Source organism: Rissa tridactyla, chromosome Z, assembly GCF_028500815.1.
Source record: "Rissa tridactyla isolate bRisTri1 chromosome Z, bRisTri1.patW.cur.20221130, whole genome shotgun sequence".
Classification (NCBI taxonomy): Eukaryota; Metazoa; Chordata; class Aves; order Charadriiformes; family Laridae; genus Rissa; species Rissa tridactyla.
The window spans coordinates 25,028,294-25,054,005 of NC_071497.1; the positions used below are offsets into that span (position 1 = coordinate 25,028,294).

General features: G+C 35.2%; 1 protein-coding gene across 1 annotated transcript in view; it reads right to left on the reverse strand.

Annotated features, from left to right (window-relative positions):
• The window catches only part of MAN2A1 (mannosidase alpha class 2A member 1), a 116,753-nt gene that overhangs the window by 54,654 nt on the left and 36,387 nt on the right, over positions 1-25,712 (reverse strand). Inside the window, exons 8-12 of the mRNA XM_054185042.1 lie at positions 19,784-19,961; positions 15,966-16,168; positions 10,291-10,476; positions 8,248-8,362; positions 5,257-5,324 (exon numbers count right to left, since the gene is read on the reverse strand). Of these exons, the coding sequence (XP_054041017.1) occupies positions 5,257-5,324; positions 8,248-8,362; positions 10,291-10,476; positions 15,966-16,168; positions 19,784-19,961 (750 nt within the window). The remainder of the gene's footprint in view (positions 1-5,256; positions 5,325-8,247; positions 8,363-10,290; positions 10,477-15,965; positions 16,169-19,783; positions 19,962-25,712) is intronic.

Here is a 25,712-nt window from a genome sequence, read left to right on the forward strand (position 1 = left end):
GCTGAGAATATAAGTGCTTAATTAAGTGTTGTTTCTTAACAGAAGAAAAGAGTCTTAAGGCTCGATTGCACGACCATTCAACCTGTCCACCTCCCTTAGAGTTACTAATACAGAGGTTTCACTTTAACAAAAACATAACAAGGCTGTGCATATTGCTATCACTATTTCATCCAATAAAAAGCTAAAACTGTCGGCTTGGTTTTGGTTTTTGTGGGTTTTTTCCTCCCTGGGAAACAAGTGTGCTTATTAACAATATATGGACCCCCACAAATATTTTTGGCTTTATTTTAAATGTTACTGTATTCTTTCTTGTTTTCTTTAAACATTTTTCCCCCTCATTGACAACTGAATATACCCTTGTTTCAACTGTGGGTTTTTTTAACTGTTTCAGTATTTAACTAGACATACATATGCCTCAGAACTTGTGCAAGCATAAAAGGTAATTAAAATGTATATTATTAAAATGTCAAATGCTGTCAGAGCACCCTCTGCTTGTACAATTGTTAGGCTGGACAACTGCTTAGATTGATTGTCCCAACATGGACAACACAGGTGAAAAAAAAAAATTAAAAAACCCCACCACCAAGGTAAAGTTGCCAAATGAGAATATTAAAACATTACCCCAATCCAGTCACCTTCTAAACTCAGAAAGATACAGTTTCTTTGGTGTGAAGCTTTAATCAATTTCTTCACATCATCAGGACAGCTTTCCCTTTTGGCATATCACACCAACAGAGTTTCCTTCTCAGGCAAGTTATCCTTGCTGTCATCTCCAACAAAATACACTAACACAGACACTGCTCTGCCAAGAATTTTTGACCTTTGTACATTATTCTTTATCACACATTAAACTTAATAACTTAACTTCAATTTTCTACATTATAGTGCTGTGTTGAGAAAGCAGTAGGTTCACGTGCCAAGCAAATTTTTGAAAAGGTAACCAACTTGCAAAATCTTAATGGTAAATCATCATTTTCTTTCTCAAAAAAGACCACAAATCTTGGACCTAACAGGATGAGCACATCTTATGTCAAAAGTTTGTTAATTACAATCTTATGCCAAAACTTGCTCACAGATACTGAAGTACGGATAATAGCCCAGAATACTGTGAAACCTCAAATTTGGAAAAATGAAACTTTCTTTTATAAGGTGGATGTCACTAAACTGCTTGGTCCTTTGACAGATCTTTGAAGAATCATTGATTACAGTGTATCCTACCCAGAATTAATCCCCTAGGCAACCTGAATATTTCAACCAGTGGAAAATGTCTGCTAAGCTATTGAAGTAGCTTGATAAGAAGGATATAATGCCATTCCTCCACGATGAGCTAACAAAAGTAACTTGTGGGCAAATTACAAGTATTGTTGGTTTAGCACTAGAAATAATCCCAAATAAATAATTTTTTAAAATCTTTCAATATCATAGTATCTTCACTTCAGATGGGATGCCTTATACCATGCTTGCAGAATGCAATGGAGTTCAGGACTGAAACTCCACAGCCAGGTACATGAAGGTTCAGAAATGGATAAAAAAAAGGGGGGGAAAGGGAGGAGAGGAGAGTGTGTCTCATTCACTCCTAGGTTCATCATGTTGTGCGAAACAATACTACTACAAAATCCAAGCTGGTACAGACTGCCAATTCAGTTATTTGGTCATGTATCACATTCCCCTTCAATGCTGTCTTGGGAAACACTGTAGATGGAAATAGCTATGAAATCTTACCAATCACTTTATCAACACACCCTTCATCAACAGCTGACAGCTTAAACTGGATGGCGTGAGGTTCAAACCCACATCCCCCTCCAAGTCCAGTGAGTGTGAGTCTTTTGCCATTGGGAAGTATGACCTCTGACAGACTATTCCCAAGAAACAATGATTATATCAAAGGACAGGGCTCTCGCAGAAGTATGATGCAGCATCCACTTTATCAGCACACTCACGGGCTTTGTTTCCAAGACTCACTGTAATAACTGTTAATTTCAGAACAAGGTAAAAGTAGTTCCATATCTAGTTGGATATTAACTTGTGAAAGCTTTGTTTTTCAGCTGGAAGTAACCATTTTTTAAAAAAACATGCAACTCCATTTATCAGTTAAAAGGGGGTTATTATAATTAAATACACCATAACTTCAGTACTTAAAAGCCTGATCAAAGACCACTTAGTTCGTCTAAGGAGGCAGAGTCACAATAAGATTTAAAATACTCTACATACCTGTTTCATTGAAATTAACACATTACTTTTCTCATGAAACTACGGATTCATAAAAAGATGGCAACACAGCACTACAAAGAACCAATGCAGGGTGGGGTGACGGGGTGGGGGAACCACGTCAAATATATTAGAAGTGGTACCTACTTAGAAGCGGTTTGAAAGATACTTCGCCACTACACAACCATCTGGAGCTGCTTTGTACTAGAACAATGACTACCGAAAAGATAGGTTCTTTTCCTCTTTTCTTTTTTTCCATGTAATCAACTTGTACTAGCTCTCCTGTATAGTCTGTCCAATCAGTTTGCACTACTGACTACAACTTTCACAAGCAGTGAAGAGAACACAACTAAAAAAAAATATCAAAAAGGAAGGCTGTTTGAGAGAGGCAAAAGCATACTATGAAATTGTTTCCTGTTGAAAAGCAGGTTAGATTTGAAATTCAGTATCAACTCAGTAAAATAAGAAAAAAATAGGAAAATGACTGAATAATTAATCAGATAAAAATATCCGTTATCTTATGAGCTTCCCATCAGCAGTGCTTCTCTAAATTTATAGCTGATATGAACCAAACTTTTTTAAGAATAATCAATTTACAATACAGTTATTTTTAAAAATCTTGACATGGAAATGCAAAACTACAAAAACCTAAATATTCAGTCAATTAAAGGAAAATAACACTTTGTCAGTTACATTGACTTAATTTCTATCCCACATAATGGTATATTAGAACACATCAACAGAAAGAAATCCAGAGATTTCATGCTCCAGACATAAATAATAAAGACTATTATGACTAGAGGATAACCAAGCAATAAAGTTTTGAAGATAATCAGTATTTTCAATCTGCTGATGCCTCAAAATTTGAAATGAAAAAATCAGTTTCTGTCTTAGAAGCTTCAAACTCTGGAGTTTAAGCACAGTAATCCTTAATGATAAATTTATCAAGTTAAGTTTAAGATTCTACTGAAATGAACTTTTCATATCTTTGCTGGTTACCTAGAAAACTCAGATGCACAGTCATAATATTCACATACTAGATTTAAGCAAAAGTTACTGTCTCAGCTTACATACTACTTTTCACAATAATAATAATAATAATAATGTTAGTGGAGATTCAGACTACACCCAGAGATAAAGCTAAAAGCCTAGAAAAGACTATGCTCATTTTTATAAGAGAAAATAATTGAACATACAGATACTCAAATGAAAATTTTAACAACAAAGTAAACATGATGTAGTGTGCACTTCAGCATTGCTTTGAAAGTGTTTCCAAACAGGAAGTCATTACAAAAATAGGTTTTCAGGCAGCAATATCAATATTCTCTTGTAATCTTTCTCTTCCCCTTCTCCCTCACATTTTTCTCCTGTTTAGTCTATCTCCCATAATTCTTATTACACAGTCTTTGGAACATGAACTGCATCTTATATGACTGTATATGGTACCTTCACAATACCAGACAAGTTAAAATTAGCAATTATCTACCAATGTCATCTTCTTAGTAAGTTAAGAAAAGTTTGGAGAACAGCAGCAAAAGGCTGCTAGGATAATATTAATTTTATAATAAAAAATCTTGACATATATATCTACTTAATGAACTACTAAGAGGGGAAAAAAAAAGCAAATGCCTGAAATGCATAAACACCAAAAAGGGAAAAACTTACTTAGCATACTATGCAGAGAGATAAGTGGAACAGCAGATGTAAACAAAAGGCATATCAGGGGATGGAAGGGGCATGGGGAAAATTTCAACAGCTAACCTAGGCAAGGAAAGCAAAAGCATTAAAGCTATCCTCAAACGGAAAGAATGTCTATATTATAACTTGCCTCCAGCCAAGTGTTTATGTACAATATATACAGTCCTCTCCTAGTGAGGATATCTGAGGGGACATTTTGAGAAAGTTGAAAGATTTTAGTTAAATAAATAGCTAGGCACCTGAGTTTTTGACCATTTTGGACAAGTTTAAGATAACCTATTAGCACCTATCTAGTACTCCAATACAAGAATAAAACTCCTATCTTAGCAAAAATGTGTGTCTACAGGACTGCTCCAGAAACAAGCTTATATTAAAACTACATATACACACACATTATATACATTTAACTTCAGAGCACAAAAGACAGCTTCCCCAAAAAGCTCACAAGGACCAAACTTCACTCATTTTTTCAAAGAATCTGATTAGAATTTTTTAACAGCAGTTAGTCTGCTGAATAGCCTGACACCTTCATGAATTAGGCATGTAAGTTTTATTAGCTTGTCACTTGCTAGAACTAGAGAAATTAAATACTAACAACAGCAAAAATAGCATTCACTACTTTTTAAATGGATCTTAAATCTTCTCTTCTGTAAGCAAAAACCTTGGTACTACTTGATTTACACTCATAACAGCTCTCATATCCATACAGTTTATTCACTTGGTGTGGATTAGTCAGCATTGAACGGATGTTTAAGTTTTTTCAGGTTGGATACGGAATGTTCACGGGGAGACCAGAATGACACAGTTTCAACTAATACTCCAATGACAGTTTCAACTGAATACTCTGGAACTACACATAAAGAAGTAAGCCCTCTTAATACAATGGAAAGTTGGAGTTAAGACAAACGAGTCCTAGTTTATCTTCTACTTGAATTTTAAAGACAATCCAGCACTTATGTATTGTGATTTTTAGGCCTCATAAAAACTAAGGTTTTGCACACAGTGTTAGTTGAGCAAGCTGTAATTACATTTAATTAGAATTTTCTACTGCTAAGGATTACAATGCTCTAAAAGCACTTAGTAAACAGACTCTTTACTTGCTGCAGCTGAATTAGTGGTATGTGAGAAACTTCTATGGTTTTAAAGTGCTGTGTCCTCTTTATACTAGACATACCAGTATTAACATAATATGCCAGACTACCTTTTTAATTCTTTTTTTTTTTTTTAATTTTACCTTTATTTTGACTGAAAGTTAAAAAGGAATGAATTGGCATAAAAACCTAGTAGGCAGTGAAAACACACACATTGCTAAAAGAATCTCAGAAACTAAGTAATATATAAATTATTTACCTTGGTTGTGATGTCAGCTTTATAACTGTCTTACGTGGCAAAGAATCTTGGGAAGATTGAACATCATCCTACAAGAGAACATCTTTGAATTTGTTTGGAATACACTTAAACATATATTATATGAGCTTTGTCTATTATGTGAACTTTATGAAGTAAAAAACCATGATGGCTGTACCATAAACAGAAACCCGTTTTAGCACGTTACACAGGACGATGAACCACAAAACTGTATAAACTAAGTACTTCAGACTGACAAAAGAAAAGGGCTCACTTTGACCAATTCATTGAGAAACCTTTGCTTTCACTAAACGTCTCTTACCAGACCATTACCAAATTGTTACCCCCATGTTTTCATTTTTTGCATAAAAGACATCATAATCACCAACTTCCTTGAAGTTTTGCATATACTTGTCATATTTTTATTAACTTTCTCTTGCTATAATCTACTCTCTGAAACCTTATGCTCCTGTGTATTTATCACAAGAATTTAGAGTTTAGTTTTCTGACAGACCTCATTGTTACCTTATATTGTATGTAAAGAAAATTTTCAAAAACATATTTTGGGATGTGCGTTTATGATTTTTATGTGATATAAACCACTTGAAGAATTGTTTCACAATATTGGTTAATTCTTATTTTTCACTAGTTTCTCTCTTTTCCTAAACACAATACAACTGAGGGCTCAATTCCAGTGAGAAAAGGTAGTGACAAGCCATTGCTGTCACTATTGTGTTACTCTTTAATTAAAAGAACAGCCAACCTGTTGATGTACTGTTACATTCCTATTGGCTCATATAATGGTGACAACAATAGACCTTGCAACTGAAGTACAAAGCTCCTAGTTCCTCAGGGCACTCCAAAACATCCTCAAAATCATGGTTTTCAAATCCAACTATTGCCACTTAGACGAAATTTTTCTTTCTACACTCAAAGAAATAAGACTAATATACAGGAATGGTGCAATGGTTGGATAGCTTTACTTTTATACATTTGATCTCATCCTGTTGGTTGGATCATTCAGGGATCTCTAGGTTTCTTCCATTTTTCAGTGTGTTGTGTTCCAAGAGATCTGGGTTTTGTTTGTTTACTAGTGTAGAGTCTGTAAAACTTACACATGATGTACAAAGTATTCAGTTATCGTCTGAGAAAACCATGATGCTTTTGTGTGTAACTAATAATTAAGAATAGCAGAAACACAGTGCAAGCGGTGTCATTCTGTAATCTTTCCATCCTTCTCTTTTCCAGCTTCCTTTTTTCTAGCTTCAAGAAGCAATTTTACCCTGGTTGCACCTACTACCTACTGGAATGCTGCTAGTCTCTTGCTCTGTTCCTTTGACCATGTGTTTTTTTCCTTCTTCACCCCCGCAAACACAAATGAAGCCTGTTAGATCAAAAACAGCTATTGTCTTTCTCAAGTCTCTCAGCATTCACTCTGCATGCCCATCTCTGAGCAATGATTGATGTCAGCTTCCATCGGCCACGAAAATACCATGATAGTATTTCAGAACAAGTGCCTCTGAACTTTCTACTTGCTCAAGGTTTGCAAAAGGTTTTTCGTAAATATCCTTAAGTTCTCCCATTAGCATTCCCCACATTAAAAACATTTTGTTGTGGTAAACAAAGTACTGTGGGAATATTAGGTTTATGATATGCTGTAGTTACTGTATAAGATACAGATAAATCATAATCTACTTCTTTAATCATCTTTTCTTTCTGTGTTATATAGATATAATAAATTCATTGAAATAAGAGCTTTCTTTTTCATTTCTGCTTTCACAGTAGTAATAATGGTGGGTTTGACTTAGTGTGCTCCTAGGCAATATACAGTTTAAACAGCAATTAGTACTTCTACAATCCATTAGTATTAACCCAGACTCATAAAGAACAGGAACAATGAAAGTTTGTCAAAATATAACATCACAACATCCTCCAATATAATTCAGAGCAGAAATGAAAACTTCCTCCCATGAACAACTTCCAAAGATTCTTAGTTTATGAAGGTGCACATTCTCTTTGTTACCCTTTCCAACCGGGAGAAAAAGGACATATTTTTGTCACACAACCACAGGCACATATATGCATCATGCACATATATATTAGTATCAAAGTCATAAAATGCATAAAGAACTGTTTTAATAATTCATTATTTTTTTAAATATATGTGACTGAAGATTCAAAACATGATACACCTGGCACATCTAAGCCAGCACGATACATGTCATGTTAGTTACATTAGAAATGTGAGGTAATCATATAATAAAAATTGTATTAATCCTGCTATGTTTATCCACAAAGAAATGAAAGCATCTTGTTTCCCCTCTAGTCCAGGTTTATGGACTTAGGTAGACTTACGAAGACTACCTAGCTATGACAGCAGAAAGTTTTCATTCAGAAAGTGAAGAAACTAAACGGAACAATATTAGCAAGCGTGTTTCTTCAAGGTGCTCTTCACTGAAAAATGGGTCACAAAATGATATGTTGCTGACTTTACCATCAGTAGATCCTGTTTCAAATAATTTCAGCTAAGGAAAAAAGCACAAGGTCATGTCTAGACCTGGTCTTGCAAATTTAGCTTAGGTTTATTTCAGGATGGAAATTTTCAACTTCCTACATTTGTTAAGTAATAAGGTGAAGTCAAATTAGAGGACTGCATACCATTCTGTATTCATTTATCATACACATGTCACTGAAGTCAACAACAAATTCATGCCCATAAGAAAATTAGAACACCTGGCTTTACTATGTGATTCACGAAGTGGAACAAAATAAGCCTATTTAATTTAGGTATGTGGTGTTTTTTCAGCATTAACTACTGAAGTTTTCACTTTTTACTTTCCAATATCTTCAATTAATAGGAACAATGATAAGCAGCAGGTTTTGAGCAAGTATTAGCAGCAAATTTCATTCTGACTTTTAGCAGACCACTTAAACTGTATTGAAACTGCATGGTTCACATTTTATTTTTGGAGAAAATCAAGAAAGATAGCTCACCATTTTCAGGAATGGAGTTGATGTGTCATAATTATAAGCACCTTTATCCTTTAGGATAAGAATATGAGCGGAGTCAATTATCACTTTCTTCAAGTTCATTATTGAATGGAAAAGCCTGTTAAAAAATTTAAAGTCTTAGTTAGTTTTCAGTTGTTTTTATTTGATGTGATAATCGAAATTTAAAAACATTAAAGAACTCAAAACTATGAGTTATAAAAAAATAAATGTAATTTTTAATATCAATATAGCATGAAATTAACAACAGCTAGTTGAAATAAGTGACTAGACTGCAAAATGCAGACATATTCTGAATTTCGTTATATTCCTACCTTGCATACTGAAAATGAGGTACATCTCCACCCCACTGTTATGCTACAAAATGTATACCCTCAAAATAACAAGTACTTTTTCAAAATACTAATCTTAGGAAAGTTTATGCTTTCTATGTTTGATTTCCAGTATCCATAGTGGGGACAACCTGAAATGCTGGTCACAAAGTCAAGTCAGTCTGCCTTTAAGCAGTATTAGAAAAACAATCAGAAGCACAAAAATTTAAATTATCGTTATTTCCATTGCTTCAACTGACACAAGGTTTCCAAATTCTTATATACAGAGTGCTGTGTAATTTTATTTGCAAAGTGAAAAAAGCCTTTATTTTACTCTCTCATAACCAAATGCATTGCACATGTTCACACCTTGATTATACCTGTGCTTTAATAGATAAGAAATTAACAAATTTATGGAACTTAAAAATACTTGTCATGAATGCAGTAGTTTAAACCAAAAAAGAGTATTTGAGAGGCATTTAAAAAAATAACTTATTTAATGGACATGCTCTGCCATCAACCATCTACCCCAATTAATCAAATGCACTAGTGTTTAACATCCCAGTATGTAACAATTTTCTGAACAAATGCATAATTAAAGCATGTATCTGCATACACAGACATACACATATAAAATTCCACAAAGTTGCTAGTAGACTAATTGGTCAATACTGAGAAAATAACTACCCACCAGATATAACAGTGTCCTGGTTTCAGCTGGGATAGAGGTAGTTGTCTTTCTAGTGGCTGCTGTATTTTCAATTTGGTATGAAAGGAATGTCAATAATGCATATTGGTTAAGTTCTTGCTAGGTGATGTTTATATTAATCAACAACTTTTTTCAGCTTCCCATAGAAGCTGAGAAGGCGTGTACACAGAACAATGGAATGGCCAATGGAATATTCCACAACATAGGCATCATGCTCAATATATAAATGAGGGTTGGCCAGGAGGAAGGAATCCACAGATCACTGCTCGGGATGAGCTGGGAAACCAGTTCACCAGGTGGTGAGAGTGACTTGTGTTGTATTACTTTATCTTATATATTCTTTTACTGCTATTATTATTATTGTTATTTTCATTTTTCTGTTACTGTTCTATTAAACTGCCTTTATTTCAACCCACGAGGTTTTTTTTCCCTTTACTTTCCACTCCTTTTCTCCCTATGGGGGAAGAAGGGGCAGAACCGTGAAAGCGGCTGCATGGTACTAGCTGCTGTCTGGGGTTAAACCACGGCAAACATCAATACAGAACAACAGACAAATTAAGTAAAGTTTGGCAATATGAAAAAGATTTCCCACATTGAAGAAAGGCAGGTTACAGAGGGTGTGGGACTTTCCAAGGAATATATGCCTAAATTAGCATGTCTCTTGATCATTGCTTAGCACAGGCAGATACAAAGTGTTCTCCTATACAATAGCTACTGCAGAAAATAATAGCCCTGTTAATAAAGAACTCTCGGCATGATGTCTACCTAGCTTCTTTTGAAACCTCAGAAAGTTTGTTTGGACATCAAATTCTTACTTCAGAGGATTAAAAAATATTTCATAAATGAAGAGCATGGGTAATCGAATCCACTTATCTACAGCACCACTACACTTTGAGTACTGAGTATGTTGCTAGCTCTAGCAAATCTGCATGTCTGAAATAAATACCTGTGTTTTAAAAAAGGTAAAGGGAAAATAAGATTTAAGTTTATATAGTCATAATAAATTACCTAGTGCCATAATCCACAACTACCCAATCTTTAGACGTTCCTGTAATAGCATCATGATGCTGAAAGAGTCCAAGGTTCCTCCTAGCTTCTGTCAGCAATTTATAGTTATCCACTGAAGGAAATAGACCCATTTTCTCAGATTTGCTGGACTGTACCAAAGCCAAGGAGTAGAGGATTTCAGCTGCTCTGGAATTGCAGAGAAGAATCAAATATTTATATAGGTTTAAAAACCAAAAAACAACACACATTTTATATGAAGAAGATACCAATGTTTTTACATCTTTCCTCATGCCTAGTTCCACGGGTTCTTTAAACCCTAATCTTGTACTTTTTGGCCTGTTTCTAGCTTCAAACAGTTAAAAATCACTGCTGCATTTGATCGTCACTAGTTTTGCATCTTGTAAGCTTCCTGCAAGTTTTCAGTGATGGAAAACAGAGCTTGAGAACAAAAATAAGACAGTACAAAGTACCATAGCATTTTCACAAATGTGTGAGGTATACAGAGCTGAACTCAAATGATACAGCAATGATAGCCTGCATTACAGGAGGCATACAATTCCCATTTCAAAAAGCAACTTATTAAACAAATAAAATTATCTTAAAATAAATACATTAATCTGTACACTCTATATAATATCTATTCTGCCATTTGTACTCTAACCAAAAATAACTTCTAAAGATGTAGGCAGCTGCTCATTAAACATTCACCTGAATGGTGAGAACATTGGATTCAAAGACCCTTAGACTGAACCAGATGCAGAGCCCTTCTCTCCTTCTTATACAAAAGCCTAGCACTAAAATATTGCCATCAGGTTCTCACTTGATTTATGAGAATCTAAATTTATTTTACCAAAAAAAACCCCAAACAACAAAACTAAAACAAAACAAACTATAATTGCCAGTCATTATGAGTATCTGACTAACAAGATGCCTGTAGAAATTCTGGGAAATCATTTGTTAACTTTTTTTGTTATCTCCTTATCCTAAAATGTTACAGTTCTGTTTTTCTAAATCTGATAAGTGTCAGATTCTTTTTCAAACTTTATTTGATCTTAATCAAGGTTTCTCATGTGTTTAAAGAAATCAAGAAGATACAGGTTAATGTTATAAAAAACAAAAAAAAGCAAAATAGCATGTTCTCGAAACAAACGTAAAACTAACTTCTAAGCATATAAAGAAAAAAAAAAGATTTAAAAAGGGAAAATATGTTAACTCTTATACTTACCCAAACTGTCAGTGAGTGCATGTGTTCAAATTTAAACTAGGTACAACAACAAATTTTAAAATAATTCTCAACTTGGGTTTTCAGACTGTGGAGTGCTATTAACTGTTAACATGAAAAATAAATGTATTCATTTATTTGAATGAATGGATTCAGCTTGATCTCTTTCTCTTTGTGCATCACATAGTTGACAATTATGTAAAAACTGCAAGTAGCATGCGTCAAACTAAACTGACATGTACGCTGTACATATAACAGATCAATTCACTTTCATATTGTCAATATTTGAGGAATAGGGTGAGATTTTGCTCTTACAGGTAAAATAACTGCTCAGAAGCTACGCACAAAATCAAGAGCTAAAAGTTGTAATTCCTTTTTTTATTACTAGTGCACTTAAGCTTAATGGCTGTGATTTTAATGTTCCGTAGTATAAATTCATACATCTATGCATTCCTCCTACTTTGTTCTATTACAGCTTAACTTTAAATGAAAACAAGTACATTGTAGTTAAAATGGCATCCGATTCACATTCATTTAGTGGATAAGCCTTGTCTGAAAGTGTTTTACTGTTTTTTGTAAAATTTGACTTAGCCACTAAACACTGACCCAACTGTCAAGTAGAGAACACAAAAAATTCTAGTCCTCAAAATACAGGTTTGATTTCCCTCCCCACAATCCACCTCAATTTTTTTTTGTTAAATAGGGAAGTCCATTATATGTAAACAAGGTAACAACCTTAAAGCAAAAGAAATAACATTAAAATGAAGTTGTATAGTAAATATATTCTGAGTTCATACTGCTTCCAGAACTTCACTTTAAATCCATTTTGTCTATAAGGAGCACTCAGAACTCTTTTCACTTTCAGAAAAACAACTGATTTTGTTTTACAGATCCCTTCAATACATCAGTCTTTTAGATGCAGAATTTTCCTTTCAAGTCTCGATATTATTCTAAATAATAGAATTGTTCAATGGTCTCAAATATGAAAGACACTCAGAAGTGAAACCACAAGAAACACTGTATTAGAGAACACTTCATCTTATAAGTAAACATTTACCTCTCCGTAATACCTTTCTACAAAAGCTGTATAAAGCCTTGGTTTTCTCACCTCTATTTCAAACTACTACAGATCACCTAAAGTAGTTACCCCAGATTATCTACTTTGGTGTAATTTGTAACTGTATCTCTACCTAATGGGACACTGCAAATAAACCAAAATTTCCTTCACTGATTGCTCAAAGTCTACACTAGGTTACATTTAGGTATACTTTATAGGCAATTTACATAAATAATAAATGATTTCTACAAGAGTTTCTGAACTCTCAAGATGTGGTCTTATCTATCCGTCTGTACAGCTAGAAATATCACTGCAGCTCTTCTTCTGCTTTGGAATTACTGCAACGATCTCTTTTGCAGACTAATCATAATTTTCCCCCGATTACATCTGTAAAGAATGAAATCACAGAATGCATTCCTAACTTACCCCCAACTACACTATTGTTCTTTGCATCTTCCAATTACTACATTAAAAAAACTTCTGGTCACTGATTTCATCACCCTTCAAACTACTTTGATCCATCCATCCATCTCTCACTTAGGATTAAAAAAATCAGTTATGTCTCAAATTAGCAGTGATGTCAATCTCCATTACAAAATCCTTAAACTTTCATGTACTTTAATGCACAAACCAAAAAGTTTTTTAAAAACAGGAAAAACCCATCCAACCAACTGTTTTTGTGGCTTAAATGGCCAGCCATCATAGCAGGTCCTGAGGCTGAACAGTTTCCTGGCTATTAAGTAGCAGCGAAGTACTTCTTAATCCTGATACTGCTGGAACTTAAAAGCATTCATCCTTGGTAAAGAATACACGCACACATATTTATCTCCTGTTCATGGTTCATTCCCCTACATGTATACACATACATATGAACACTAGATAGATAGAAAGAACTTAGCTCAAAAAGAACTATGGAAAATTTAATCACAAGGGTGGGATGAGGGTGTTATTGATTAAATATGATCATAACATATTTCTTCTGACTCTAAAGAAAATAAAAAAAATAAAAGACAAACGCCCTAATTCTGCTAATATGCCAGCCTTGAAGATCCTCCAGGTCTCTGAAAGCACAACTGCCAAAAAACCTGATACTAAACTGACAAGAACACTTCTATACATTTTGTTCTTGCATGGTATTCAAAGAGGATAATGAAGGATGAAAAACTTCCCAGGCACATTTTTAGAAATGTGATTTGTTTTAATTCATAAGACTCAAGGTTTAGTTTTCTTCCAGAGATTCTTTACATGTAAGACTAGCAGCTTTTTCATGAGTTAAAGGTAATTGAAATCCTTATGTGAAGGAACCTTTTAAGAGTGTAAAGTTGTAGATACTACAAAGAAACTTGAAAGCAATTAATACTAAGTTTTATGCAATGTAAGTAATTAAAAACAGAAAAATGTACAGTACAATAAAGTAAACATACTTAAAAATTTTGAGAGAATAGGCTATGATAAAGCTAAAAGAAAATTAAATCTTGGTGCATTTTAATAAACAGAAAGGAATTTAGGCAAAAGTATGAAAAACAATTCAATAGGGAATTCAATTTACAAGGACACCATCTTTCTATACATTCTATATTTCCCAACAGCAGTATTAAACAAGGTTGTTTTCACTGAAAAGCAAAGATTCTTACGATAAACAAGCTAATAAGAACAGAGCTAATTAGTATTTATAATGTCAATACAGCAAGTAAAAAATAAAATGCTTCTAAGAAAATCATATTCCTAGTGATGCTTGATAATCTATTTGTAAACTATTTCTGAATAGCTGTCAAAATTCCTAATTACTGTTAGCCTTATAAATGCCCTCTTTCTAATCTTCTAACATTCTTGGTTTTGTACATAAGTTAAGCATAACACTTTTAACATTCCAAAGTTCTGATTAAAACACTGAATAAGTCACTGCTCTAATAACTTCTCCTTACTATATTATTTTTACATTCTTCTGCCAAAGAGATCCTAGCCTTGCTTTTTGTCATTCCTCTAAGCATTGGTCTTATTTTTCTTCTTCTTCCTGACAGTCTTTGGCTTCTTTCATCCCTGCTTTCCCATTTGTGAGCACCAAGGAGAAAAGTTTCAATGTGATGCCTTCAAAGTTACATTACCTTGTCTCTTCCCTAACACCGTTCTGTTCTCAGGCCCTTGATCTCACTTCTCCTTACACATTTCTGAGTCTATTGCTTTCATTTGTTCTTCATTTAGGTTCTTGATTTCCCCAGGTCTCATACTCTGTATTCATAGAGTGCAGAGAGAAGGCTAGAAAAAGCCACTTTTATTACGAGAAAAACATACTACGGATCACAGAGTAGCTACGTCCCAAGTTTGCGAAACCTCCATTGTACCAGAGTAAAGACTTGATTCCTTGTCAGAAGGAAAACAAATTCTTCTAGATACGGAGGTTTCTCTTCCGAAAGGTACTTATATCTGCCTCCAAACTGCTGCTTTCCATGCTCCCAAAACACTACTTTCCACACCTCTCTTGCTCTCTCCACTACTGCAGCAGCCATTACAACACAAAAAAACCATAACTGTAAGAAATCCTTAAGGAAGGATTTCTCAGCTTTACAGAAGTTCTTCTCTAGCACAAAAAGGTCTGAACAGCATATAGAAGCACGAATATAGGTATATTTTAAAGGGTCCTTCCAAAAGACAAAAAGCGTCCTTTGACTAAGGATCCTTGGAAGAGTAATCTTTTGGAAACCTAGTCTCCAAGTTTTGGCAATAGATGAAACGTCCAGGGTTTACATCACATGCATTTGCCCCAGAGTTCTTTCTGGAGCTTTAAAATACAGTGTGTCTTATCTACAGCTGCTACATGGGAGAACCACTTAAATACTCCATTATAAAAATTCAAAAATTCAGCAGTAACTTTTTCTGTAAAGGTGCAAACACTTTTCAGCAGAGCAGTACCTTACAAACTGAGATCACTTGGCACACAATATTCCTGACTACTTCTCACCTGTATCTAACAACCCTTGGAAAATTGACACCTTTGTATTTCTCTCTAAGAGTTCACAGTATAGCTATAATGACCAATTGATCTGACAGCTACTCAAATCTGACCCAAAAATAAAAAGCATACTACTTGCTATTTTTCACAGAATCAAGCCTTGCTGATCACTTGAACAGTATTTTCCAAGAACTTCATTTGTTAGGATGGAAAAAATATCATTGCATTTCTCTCAATTTACTAAAAAAACAGATAGACCAACTAATCCTTATAACAAGAACTACATTTGAGGGCCATTTAGGCTATCCTTATTGTAAGTAGACTTAAACTGTGCATTTTGAAATCACTTTTCCATCTGCCCAACAGATTTGGAGTACTTATACATACACTCATCTCTTCTGTGTGCCAAGACATATGTTATGAATTTACTGGATGGCAGTATTTACCGTAAGTAGGATTCCAGAACTCTATCCAGTCGTTTATAGAAGGGTCGCGATGTAAAATATCCACTCCAGTAATGATGATCTCTGTCTGCATAGGTGAAGAAGTCCCCACTTAAAACAGGGAAAAATGAATTGCTGCTCTTTTCACCCAAATTGCTTTCTTTGCGCAGAGCTTCAAAGTAATCTGATAAGGTTCCAAACTGGGCCTGAATGAAAATTAAAATTACTATAACATAGTTCCTTTTTCTTTATTTAGACATATGAAGAGAATTAATATGCTTGGTTTCATATACGTTTCAGAAACATGCCAGTCTTTCAGCAGAATTGTAGCACAAATCCTATCCTAAAGAGCTTTAAAGTTTCCCTGCACACTTTTCAGACAAGCTGAATAACTCTTCCAAAAGCATTTCAACTTTATTTCAACTCAGTACAAGGAAGACATGGACCTGTTGCACCAGGTCCAGAGGAGAGCCACAAAAAAGATCAGAAAGAGGGCAGGTTCAGATTAGATATAAGGAAGAAATTTTTTATGATGAGGGTGGTAAAACACTGGAACAGGTTGCCCAGAGAGGTGGTAGATGCCCCATCCCTGGGAATATTGAAGGTCAGCCTGGACAGGGGTCTGAGCAACCTGATCTAGATGTCCCTGCTTATTGCAGGGGAATTGGACTAGGTGACCTTTAAAGGTCCTTTCCAACTCAGATTATTCTATGATTCATGAAATACGAAAGACGCAATATTATGTAAGTAGATGTCTGGACCAAACAAGGAACTTAATGTAATATGACAAGAACATAATTGTCTTAATCCCATGTTTTCAAAACTAACTCTGTTGTGCTCCAGATCTCCGACATTTGCCTAATCCAAAATGACTGTTGATCAAAAAATTAGCATTTGCTTTCAGAAGCTCGGGGTTTTTTTTGAAAACTATATACAAAGAAATTGCATTTAGAGATGTAACACAGGGGAGTACCAAAAATTCATTACCTTCTGGTCATTTTTAAAAATGCTCAGTCAAATAAGGCAGTAACAGCCCTTCACAGGGTAGGTCAAAAGATGGGGTACAAAAAAGGGAAGAAAATAAAAGAGGGACAGGGACCAATGTCAATGCTGCCAGCTTTGAGAGATGTTGTTAAAGAAGGCAGAGATGGCAAACTAGATTGTGAATGAGAGTGGAAAAACAATTAATGGAAGTGCAAACAGCACAGAAGATCACATTACCACAAGTATCCTCATAATAAATTATAGTGATAAATCTTCAAGTTTAAATTAAGTCACTTTTGGGTGGGTTTTTTTTTTTGGGCAGGGGGGTGTATTTTTATTTTATTTTATTCTGAATTTTTAATTTTAATAACAAGCATATGAAGTAGCATGCTACAATTTACAACACCAGAAAACAAGTTTCTAGTAAAAATTCTTTTTAAAGTGACTTGGAATATAAGGACTGTTACTGTGACAACGAAGATACACTATTTCAATGTTAAAAAAAACCCAACAAAATCCCAACAGTATTCACTCTTCAAAATCATTCAGAAGATCCAAGTATTTGTTAGGTGGATACAATTTGATAACTTGCTACTTTGAATGGAAGTAAAGCAGAAAAAGAGACACGCTGCCACAGAAATCCCAGTATTAGTGATCCTTGCCTTATCAGGCACTTCTAGGACACCTGGCATTTCCCCTCACTATCATAAACAACTTCAAGACGGAATTCAGAAAAAGTAAAAATAAAAATCAATGGAACAAAAGAAATCAGGTATAGGTGGCCTCCCTTCTGCATGCTGGGCTACATCAGAGGAACAAAACCTCACTAGAGGAACAGACAAAGTTGAAGAAAACTCACTCTCATGTCAGGTGAGTGGAAACACTGAAATAATCTGGTAGACTCTTCTACTGGCACATAAATCTCAGCTTAATTTATGCATAACAGATGTAAAGGACATCTCCAAAAGGGAGATTAAACTCTCTGAGAGCAAAATAGATATCTTTTCAAGTAATCTACCACATCCTTTTAGGACCACAGAAGAGTGGCTGGCATGAGAATCTCAAAGCTAACAGACATATCCACTAGATAAACATCTCTAAATTTGTCTGAAAGGGTAAATCTCTCATAAAATCATAAAGGCAGAGTAGGCAGTCCCTTGTGTAAGTAGAATATCCTAGGCATCTCAGAACTTAAGAAATGTGAACTCTTCCTTTACATAATCTAGGTTTATAGGAAGCTGAGTGTGACCCCTTACTTGCCTGTGGAGTTACAGTCCAGTGAGGAAACTAGTACAGTGTGAAAGTTCTCCACCCAAGCTTATATTTCCAAGGATAAATGACATCAGTTTATAAAAAGAATGAACGAACAAACAAAACCAAACATTAAACAACCACAAAAACCTAATCCCAAAATACAGAGAGAGAAGGAAAAAAAAACCTCAACTAAATAAATTAAATGAAAAGAGATGCGCTCGAGTGCCAACAGTGCACCGGCTAAGCAAAGTACCCTACGTATGAAGTGGCTGAATCAGAGTATTGCATATCTTTTTGTCTGGGTATTAAGAACCAGAAAAAGGGTTGGACAGTCTATGAGGGCCACAAGGCACGTTGTGATTACTAAGGCATTAATCTTGGCAGGCAAGCCAGGGCTAATGAAGTAGACTTCTGGAGTGGCTGAGCAGAACCTTTTAGATAAGGATCTTTCAGATAACTCAGGACAGGATTGGTCCTTGAAGAATGACGTCAGAGCTAAAGCCTGCAAGTTTTTGCCCCAGAGAAGAGATCATTCAGCGCAGGTTAGCAGGAATGGAGACTACAGAAGCTATGCTGCTGTTAGTATGCAAAAAGTAACTACCTGCACACTATATCCAGTTTTGAGGGGAGTAAAACTGGTGAGAGCAGCAAGCTTTAGGTTTAAAACATAGACTTGAGATTTAAAAGATTTTAAAAATACCCTTCAGCCCCATCTCCCTCTACTGAGACATAACAGGCATTCCCACACATCATGTCACCCACAATAGCTCTCTCTCATGTGATACTCAAGAAAAAATAAGGTTGTGGTCCCCTATTTTCTTATTCCCATGCTGAAAGATGATGAAAAGGTGTCTCAGTACAGAAAACATCTATAGTACAAGAAGTCTCTAAAGTACTCAGCTTACACATTAGAATGTATGAATGTGTATTATAACACTCAAACATAATTAATGAATTAAAGTGAAACATAATTAATTATTTAAAGTGATATCTCATCCTATAATTGTGGTAGTATATTCACATATATTTTGTAGCCAGGTCACTCTCCTTGATTTTATTGTATTCAAGAACATGTGCTAGCAATGGCACCTCTTTGGAATATTTTTTTGGTTTAGGAGGTAAAACCAAGGGGACACAAGCAAAGGAACAAAATTTGATTGAAATTCTAAAAAGAGAAAATACAATAGTTTTAAATAACAAAGCCTGCAAGCTTCAAATAACTATGTCTGATGCCTGTGGAAATATGAGTACTAAGAAAACAATCAAACCTAATAGCTCCTCTCTAAAATAATCTAGCTTGGATACTATTTACAGTTTTCAAGCGGATATTACTAATAGAAAAGTTTTTGTTTTGGAGGGAGAGAAGGCGGTAAAGGTAAAAAAAAAGTTATCTGCCAAGACAAACCAATGTGCTGTTAAATAAGATAAGAAGCTCCACAGTTTAAAAAAAAAAACAAAAACACACACAAACCAAAAAAACCCAAACACCAGCAAAAAAACAACCACAACTTATTTCCATGAAGAATCTTAAAATACTAAGAAATATTGTTTCCTCCAGAAATCACAAAAAGTGTTTTATTTACCTTAACATGCCACTCAGGATGAGAATTCATATAATCAAACAGCTTCTGATAATTCTGGTACTGTTGATCCCATTCTGAGCTCTCAGCATAGCGGAAATCATCCCCTAGTGGAGCCAACAGAACTTTAGTACGGAAAAGCTTTGACTTCTTCCTGTATTGATCTAAAATCATCCAAGCCCTTGAGGCGGGGGGGGAAAAAAAGAAGACAATTTAGAAAACAGAAGAATAAAGGTCAGATTTTGACAAAACAATTCTTAGATATCAAGTTGTGCATTAGGGTGACCCTACACAAGAGATATAAAACTCTGCTATCTCATTTTGTAACAAAAAGCTGGATGCAATTCCCCCCACTGAGACACCACATTCAACCTACTATTGTTGCAAACGCTATGCTAATTAAATCCTTCAATAAGCTTATCAAGTTCCATCTCAAACAGTAGGTCAGTCTGCATCAATTTGTTCCTGTGCCAAAACTAACCTTCAGTTTAAATTATGTTTACCTGCTTTATATTTAGATAACAATCCTAATCCTCTCCAACCCTTATTTACAACAATAAGCAAGCCCTTCTCATCCCCTCTGGTAATTCCCTTGGATACTTTGCTTCATATGTTCATGTCCTTGACAGAAAAGCTGCCCATAAATTAATCTTTGAGGAACTCCAGCCTTGCCAAAAAAAAAAAGAATATTCTGGAGGAAGTTCACTAATAACAATCATTGTTCTCCCTCTCAGAGACAGCCCTCTTAAGCTTTAAGCACATTCTAAAAAATTAAACACTCTGCTTTTCTGCTTTTGGCCTTAAAAAACAAAACAAAACACAAAAATACCCCAAAAAACCCATACAAACAAAACCCACACATGTACACACAGAAAAAAAGGCAGTAAAATTATCCTTTGGCACTTACTAACTCTCTGACAGGTAAAATATCGGTTCTGTCATTAAGCAGCAATGTATTAGAAGTTACAAGTCTGATGTCTTGGTTACTGAAAAGTTCCATTTCCCCCTCCCTCCCCCTCCCAACCACAATCACTATCAACATTTTCAGATGCTGATCCTCTATAATCAAAGTTATGAAAATATTTTTGGTAGGAAGTATAAACCGTAGTAACATATTTAAGAAAACAGGAGTACAAATTACAACATTTTAAAGAGAAAATAGCAGCAAAATCCAGATTCCAGTGAGCTTTTTGTTTCTACAAGTCTGTTGAATAGATGGTCTAGCAAAATCTACTTTCAACTCATACTCTTGAAGATTTGTTACATAAACTTTTATGTGAGAATTGAATCTAGTCCAATATATTTGAAACCCATATTTCTTTGACCAGCATGTCAAGGTTTATTTATCAGATTATAAAAGTATTTAGCAAACATGTGGTCTGACTGTATTCTGGAGGGAGAAAGGGGGCACAACAACATCTTTAGTTAAGGATCTACATAGTTCTGCTGAGACTACAATAGACCCAGCTAGTGGCTTCCCTCTCTCTCTCTAGTTTGATTTACTGTTCAGATTACCAAGTATTTGCTTGACTGCTTGACTCGGTATTTTCCATGACTTTCAACAGGCTGACGATTTACACATAAAAACTTCCTCTCCCCACAACTAATAGAACAACTGGCACAGCACAAGACTTTGTAATTCTGCCTTCTAAGAAGCCAGCCTAACTCAACTTTTCTACACGCAGACTACAGCTGGAAATATACTTTATTTTAGACCGTCCAGAAAAATACAGGTTTACAGTTAACACAATATTTGACTTTGACATCTATCTTCAAATTATTCCTCTAGTTTCTTCCCAAATCTCCTGCAAAATTCATCAGTGCTGCTGTTCTCCCTTTCTTCAAAGTACTTCAAACTGTAGGATTATTAGGTGTTTTTAAGGGGGCAGCAGGATCTTCCTCCATTGCAAACTAGTTTCAATTACAATAACGCTAAAGAAAAATCAGATATCCTAAGTCAGGTATATCCTCTTACATTTCTCTCAAATAACTTCCTAAATCACTATTTCATACAGGAGTGAGAAATAATCAGCAGAAAGCCCCTGACAGAATCTGCTGAAGACGAAAAACACTTCTGAAGGAAAAAAAAAAAAAATAGACTTCCCCTTCTGGTTCCCCAGCAAGACATTATTATATCTATTTTGATATATGTTTATCCTGCCTACCTGAATGAAAATTTGAAAACCAAAGAGATTGGTCATGATAAACTTTTTACAGCACTGTAATTACGAATATAGCATATCAGCAGCAACTCCATTGTAATGGCTTTAAAAAAAAAAACCTCAAATTTTCAGTTTTATACAATTAAGAGTTCTTGGAATTGTACACAATGCATTATGTAGTTTTCACTATTCAGAGCAACCCTAACTGCACTCTTAGTTGACAACACTGAAGTATATCAACATTGTCAGTAACATTGTCAAGAATATTTTTCACCTTTCTTTTGGAAGCTTTCAGATTATCATTGAAAGACTAAGACCTTTCAGAAATGAAGAAAATCCCTTCATATGACAGGTGTGTTCTTTTAACACAAAAAACCCAAATATTTGTCTAAAACATATCAAAACAAGTAACATGTCTGGTTTTGCCCCTTCCTGTGTCAAAGAAGGAGGAGCCACCCAGAATCTGTGGGAACCACAAGAAATTTTGCAGCAGCTATAGCAAGTCCTATGTAGACAGGTTTGACAGTGGTCATGGCTCACAGTCCCTACTACATCAGCCCATACTGCACATGAAGCATTAGGGACTCACTCTGCTCAACTATCTCAATTAGAAAACAAAACCATTTGGTGGATTGGCAATTTTCTGTTCAAGTAATTTTATGGAGGACATGGCTATGCAGATAGGACAAGTACTTCCTAAGGGGGTGATCTCAGATTCTTGAGGTTGGCAGTCACAAACATTAACGATCAAAGCCACATGAGCAATATAATTCTGAACGCCAGTTGCATGTTGTGCAATGTCACCAACCATAAAGCGAAAAAAGCTGAAGCATAAAATTGGGCTCTCGAACAGCAGAAGGTGAAGGGGAAAGTTCATTTTCTACTCCTTCTCTGAATCATGTAACTTGTAGTACAGATTCTGTCCTATTTTCCATGCACAGGAGAGAGACATACACCAAAACAAGCTATGCTTCCTTTAACAAAACAGCTCATTCCATTCAAGGAAAAAAACAGCAACAGCTGTTTTTTCTTGCTATAAGGACAGGCTGAGAGATGGGGTTGTTCAGCCTGGAGAAGAGAAGGCTCCGGGGAGACCTTATAGCAGCCTTCCAGTACCTAAAGAGGGCCTACAGAAAGAATGGGGAGGGACTCTATCAGGGAGTGTAATGATAGGACATGGGGTAACAGCTTCAAACAGAAAGAGGTAGATTTAGATTAGCTATAAGGAAGAAATTTTTTTATGATGAGGATGGTGAAACACTGAAACAGGTTACCCAGAGAGATGGTAGATGCCTCATCCCTGTGAATATTCAAGGTCAGCCTGGATGGGGCTCTGAGCAACCTGATCTAGTTGGAGATGCCCCTGCTCATTGCAGGGGAGGCTGGACTAGATGACTTTTGAAAGTCCCTTCCAACCCCAATTATTCTATGGTTTATTCAAACATATGGATAAGGATGCAGCTGCAAAACAAGGCAAGTGCAGCGGCAATCTTTATAAACTAAGGTGTGATGAAGTGCAATTGAACAAGTACAGGCTTTCAATTAGGCTGTTGTTTCATTCCTTCCTACCAAATCATAACTAAAGTAGCAAGATAATGATAAAACCAACAGCTACTAGTTTTAAGTTTTCAATTCAATATCTCTTCAGTAGGTATATACGGCCATAATATTATCAAAATCAAAAGCAAGAGTCCCATCTGAGTATTCAAGATCTGTGTTTTATTAATTTTGTTGCACATTTAGTATTGAAGAAAGGTCAGTGATCTAAACCTTGCCTCTAAATTAATCATGTGTATCAAATACATTTTTCAGATCCATGTACTGTAGATCTCCTGTATTTTTCCAGTCTTAAAAAACAAAGCAATCAGAGATGAGAGACACATTAGTGTGCTACAAACTTTTAACCTTGGAAAGCTTATTATGTAAAGACAGATTTTACAATTACTTCTGCATCTCATACATCTCCTCATCATAACAGCTGTAAAACTTGTGTTGTTACTGAGGTCACATCAGAGAAGTTTTTGATTGCCTACAGTATTCCAACTTTTTATTTTATGTGACATATGAGTAGCGTCTTTAGCATTCTCCAGCAAAACACTGCTTCCTATGTTTTAGTGGATTTATTTGAAACTACACTCTCAAAGTATGGTTCCTGTGTTCCTTCCAGTGTTCAAAATGTAAATAATCCAGGCTCACCACTCAAAGACCACGTTTGAGTTTTTACTTTTCCCTTAGGTATTATCTTAGCTATTATAATACTGCTCTTTAAACTCCCTGTTAGAGACCGAAACTGATTTTGTCTACCAAAAGCTGCCACAAAAAAATTAAGTTTCAGAGACTATACTGAGATGATGATCTCTTCAACTCGATTGTACGTTAACTACATACCTGCCCCATTTCTTTTATTCTTTGATTTCATATGACATGGTGAAAGAAGCATTTCTTTTACAAGGCCTAATTTAGATTATGCAAAGGTTGCATCTTGGAAGTGCAGGGATAAATTAAGATTTAATTGAAAAACAAAAACCTTAAAAAGCATTCCGAGTAGGCTCACTCTACATTATATTTATAGCCTGTATGTTCCAGGTATTCATTAAACAAGCTGTTACTCTTCTACAAATATTTGTCTCAGCTAATTGGGACACATATTCAATGTTTTTCTTCTTACAACTTAGATTAAAAGACACATGATCTTTCCTTCACATTTCATAAGCACTGGGTGTGTCATAATGATTCTTCTATTAGGTCTACTTGTTCTCCTGTCACCTTCAGCTTTCATTTTCCTATTTTTCAAGAAAATTACTTTCTCCTATCATCATTCCAATTTCTACCTTACAATATGACAGTTGTGATGTATTCTGTTTTATTTTGGTTTTATCTTCAATAAAATTTCATAATTGAATTCTACTGACAAAGTGCAGTTTTCAAGATGCTTGGTAAAATCCACACTCAAAAAGGACATGCAGACTTGACATGTAGACAACCAACGCATCATCATCAGATCATCACTTCAGAACTTCAGCATCAAGACTAGAACCAAAAAGTCACCCTGCTATCCTTAATACATTTGTTATACTCAGCAATTTGCAACAATTGTAAACACCTACCTGAATTTCTAACTCTTGAGCTTGGGATGGTTTGAAGGCCTGAAGATAGTAACAGGGCCATAGAATATAATCTTTTTCTGGAAAAAACCTTCAGCAGTTCTATCTTGCCTTTCTTTTTTCCCCTTTCTGTTTTGGGGTTTGTTTCCCCCACCCCTTTTTTTTCCCCCTCCTCCACAAACTGAAAAGTAGTTTTGTAAAACTGTAGACTTGATTCTTACCCATGGCAAAACAACTCAGTGTTTCTATTTGAAAAATAAAATTGAGGTTAACATGATTACTCTCCCTGCCAGGACATGTAAGACATAGGACAGATTCACTTGAAAGTGCCCACTTCAGGAAACCTAGGTCACAGATTGCCAAGTTCTGCAAAGATATACCATGAAAAATACCTCATTGTTTGCAGTTACAGCATACTATACCATGTTGTCCCTGAAGTCTTCCTCTGACAGAAGACAAATCACTGTCTATTCATAAAATTTGCAAAAACTACAGTAACATAACTATAATCAGTTGACTATGTTCTGTCTAGCATTCAGAGATAGTAATAGTTAGACTCATGCATTATGAAAGGAAAAGAAAAAAAATTAATGCATCCTTCTTAATCATAACCCATCTTCAAATTTCACTGTCAATTACATTCTGAACTTATGAACAAACACTAGG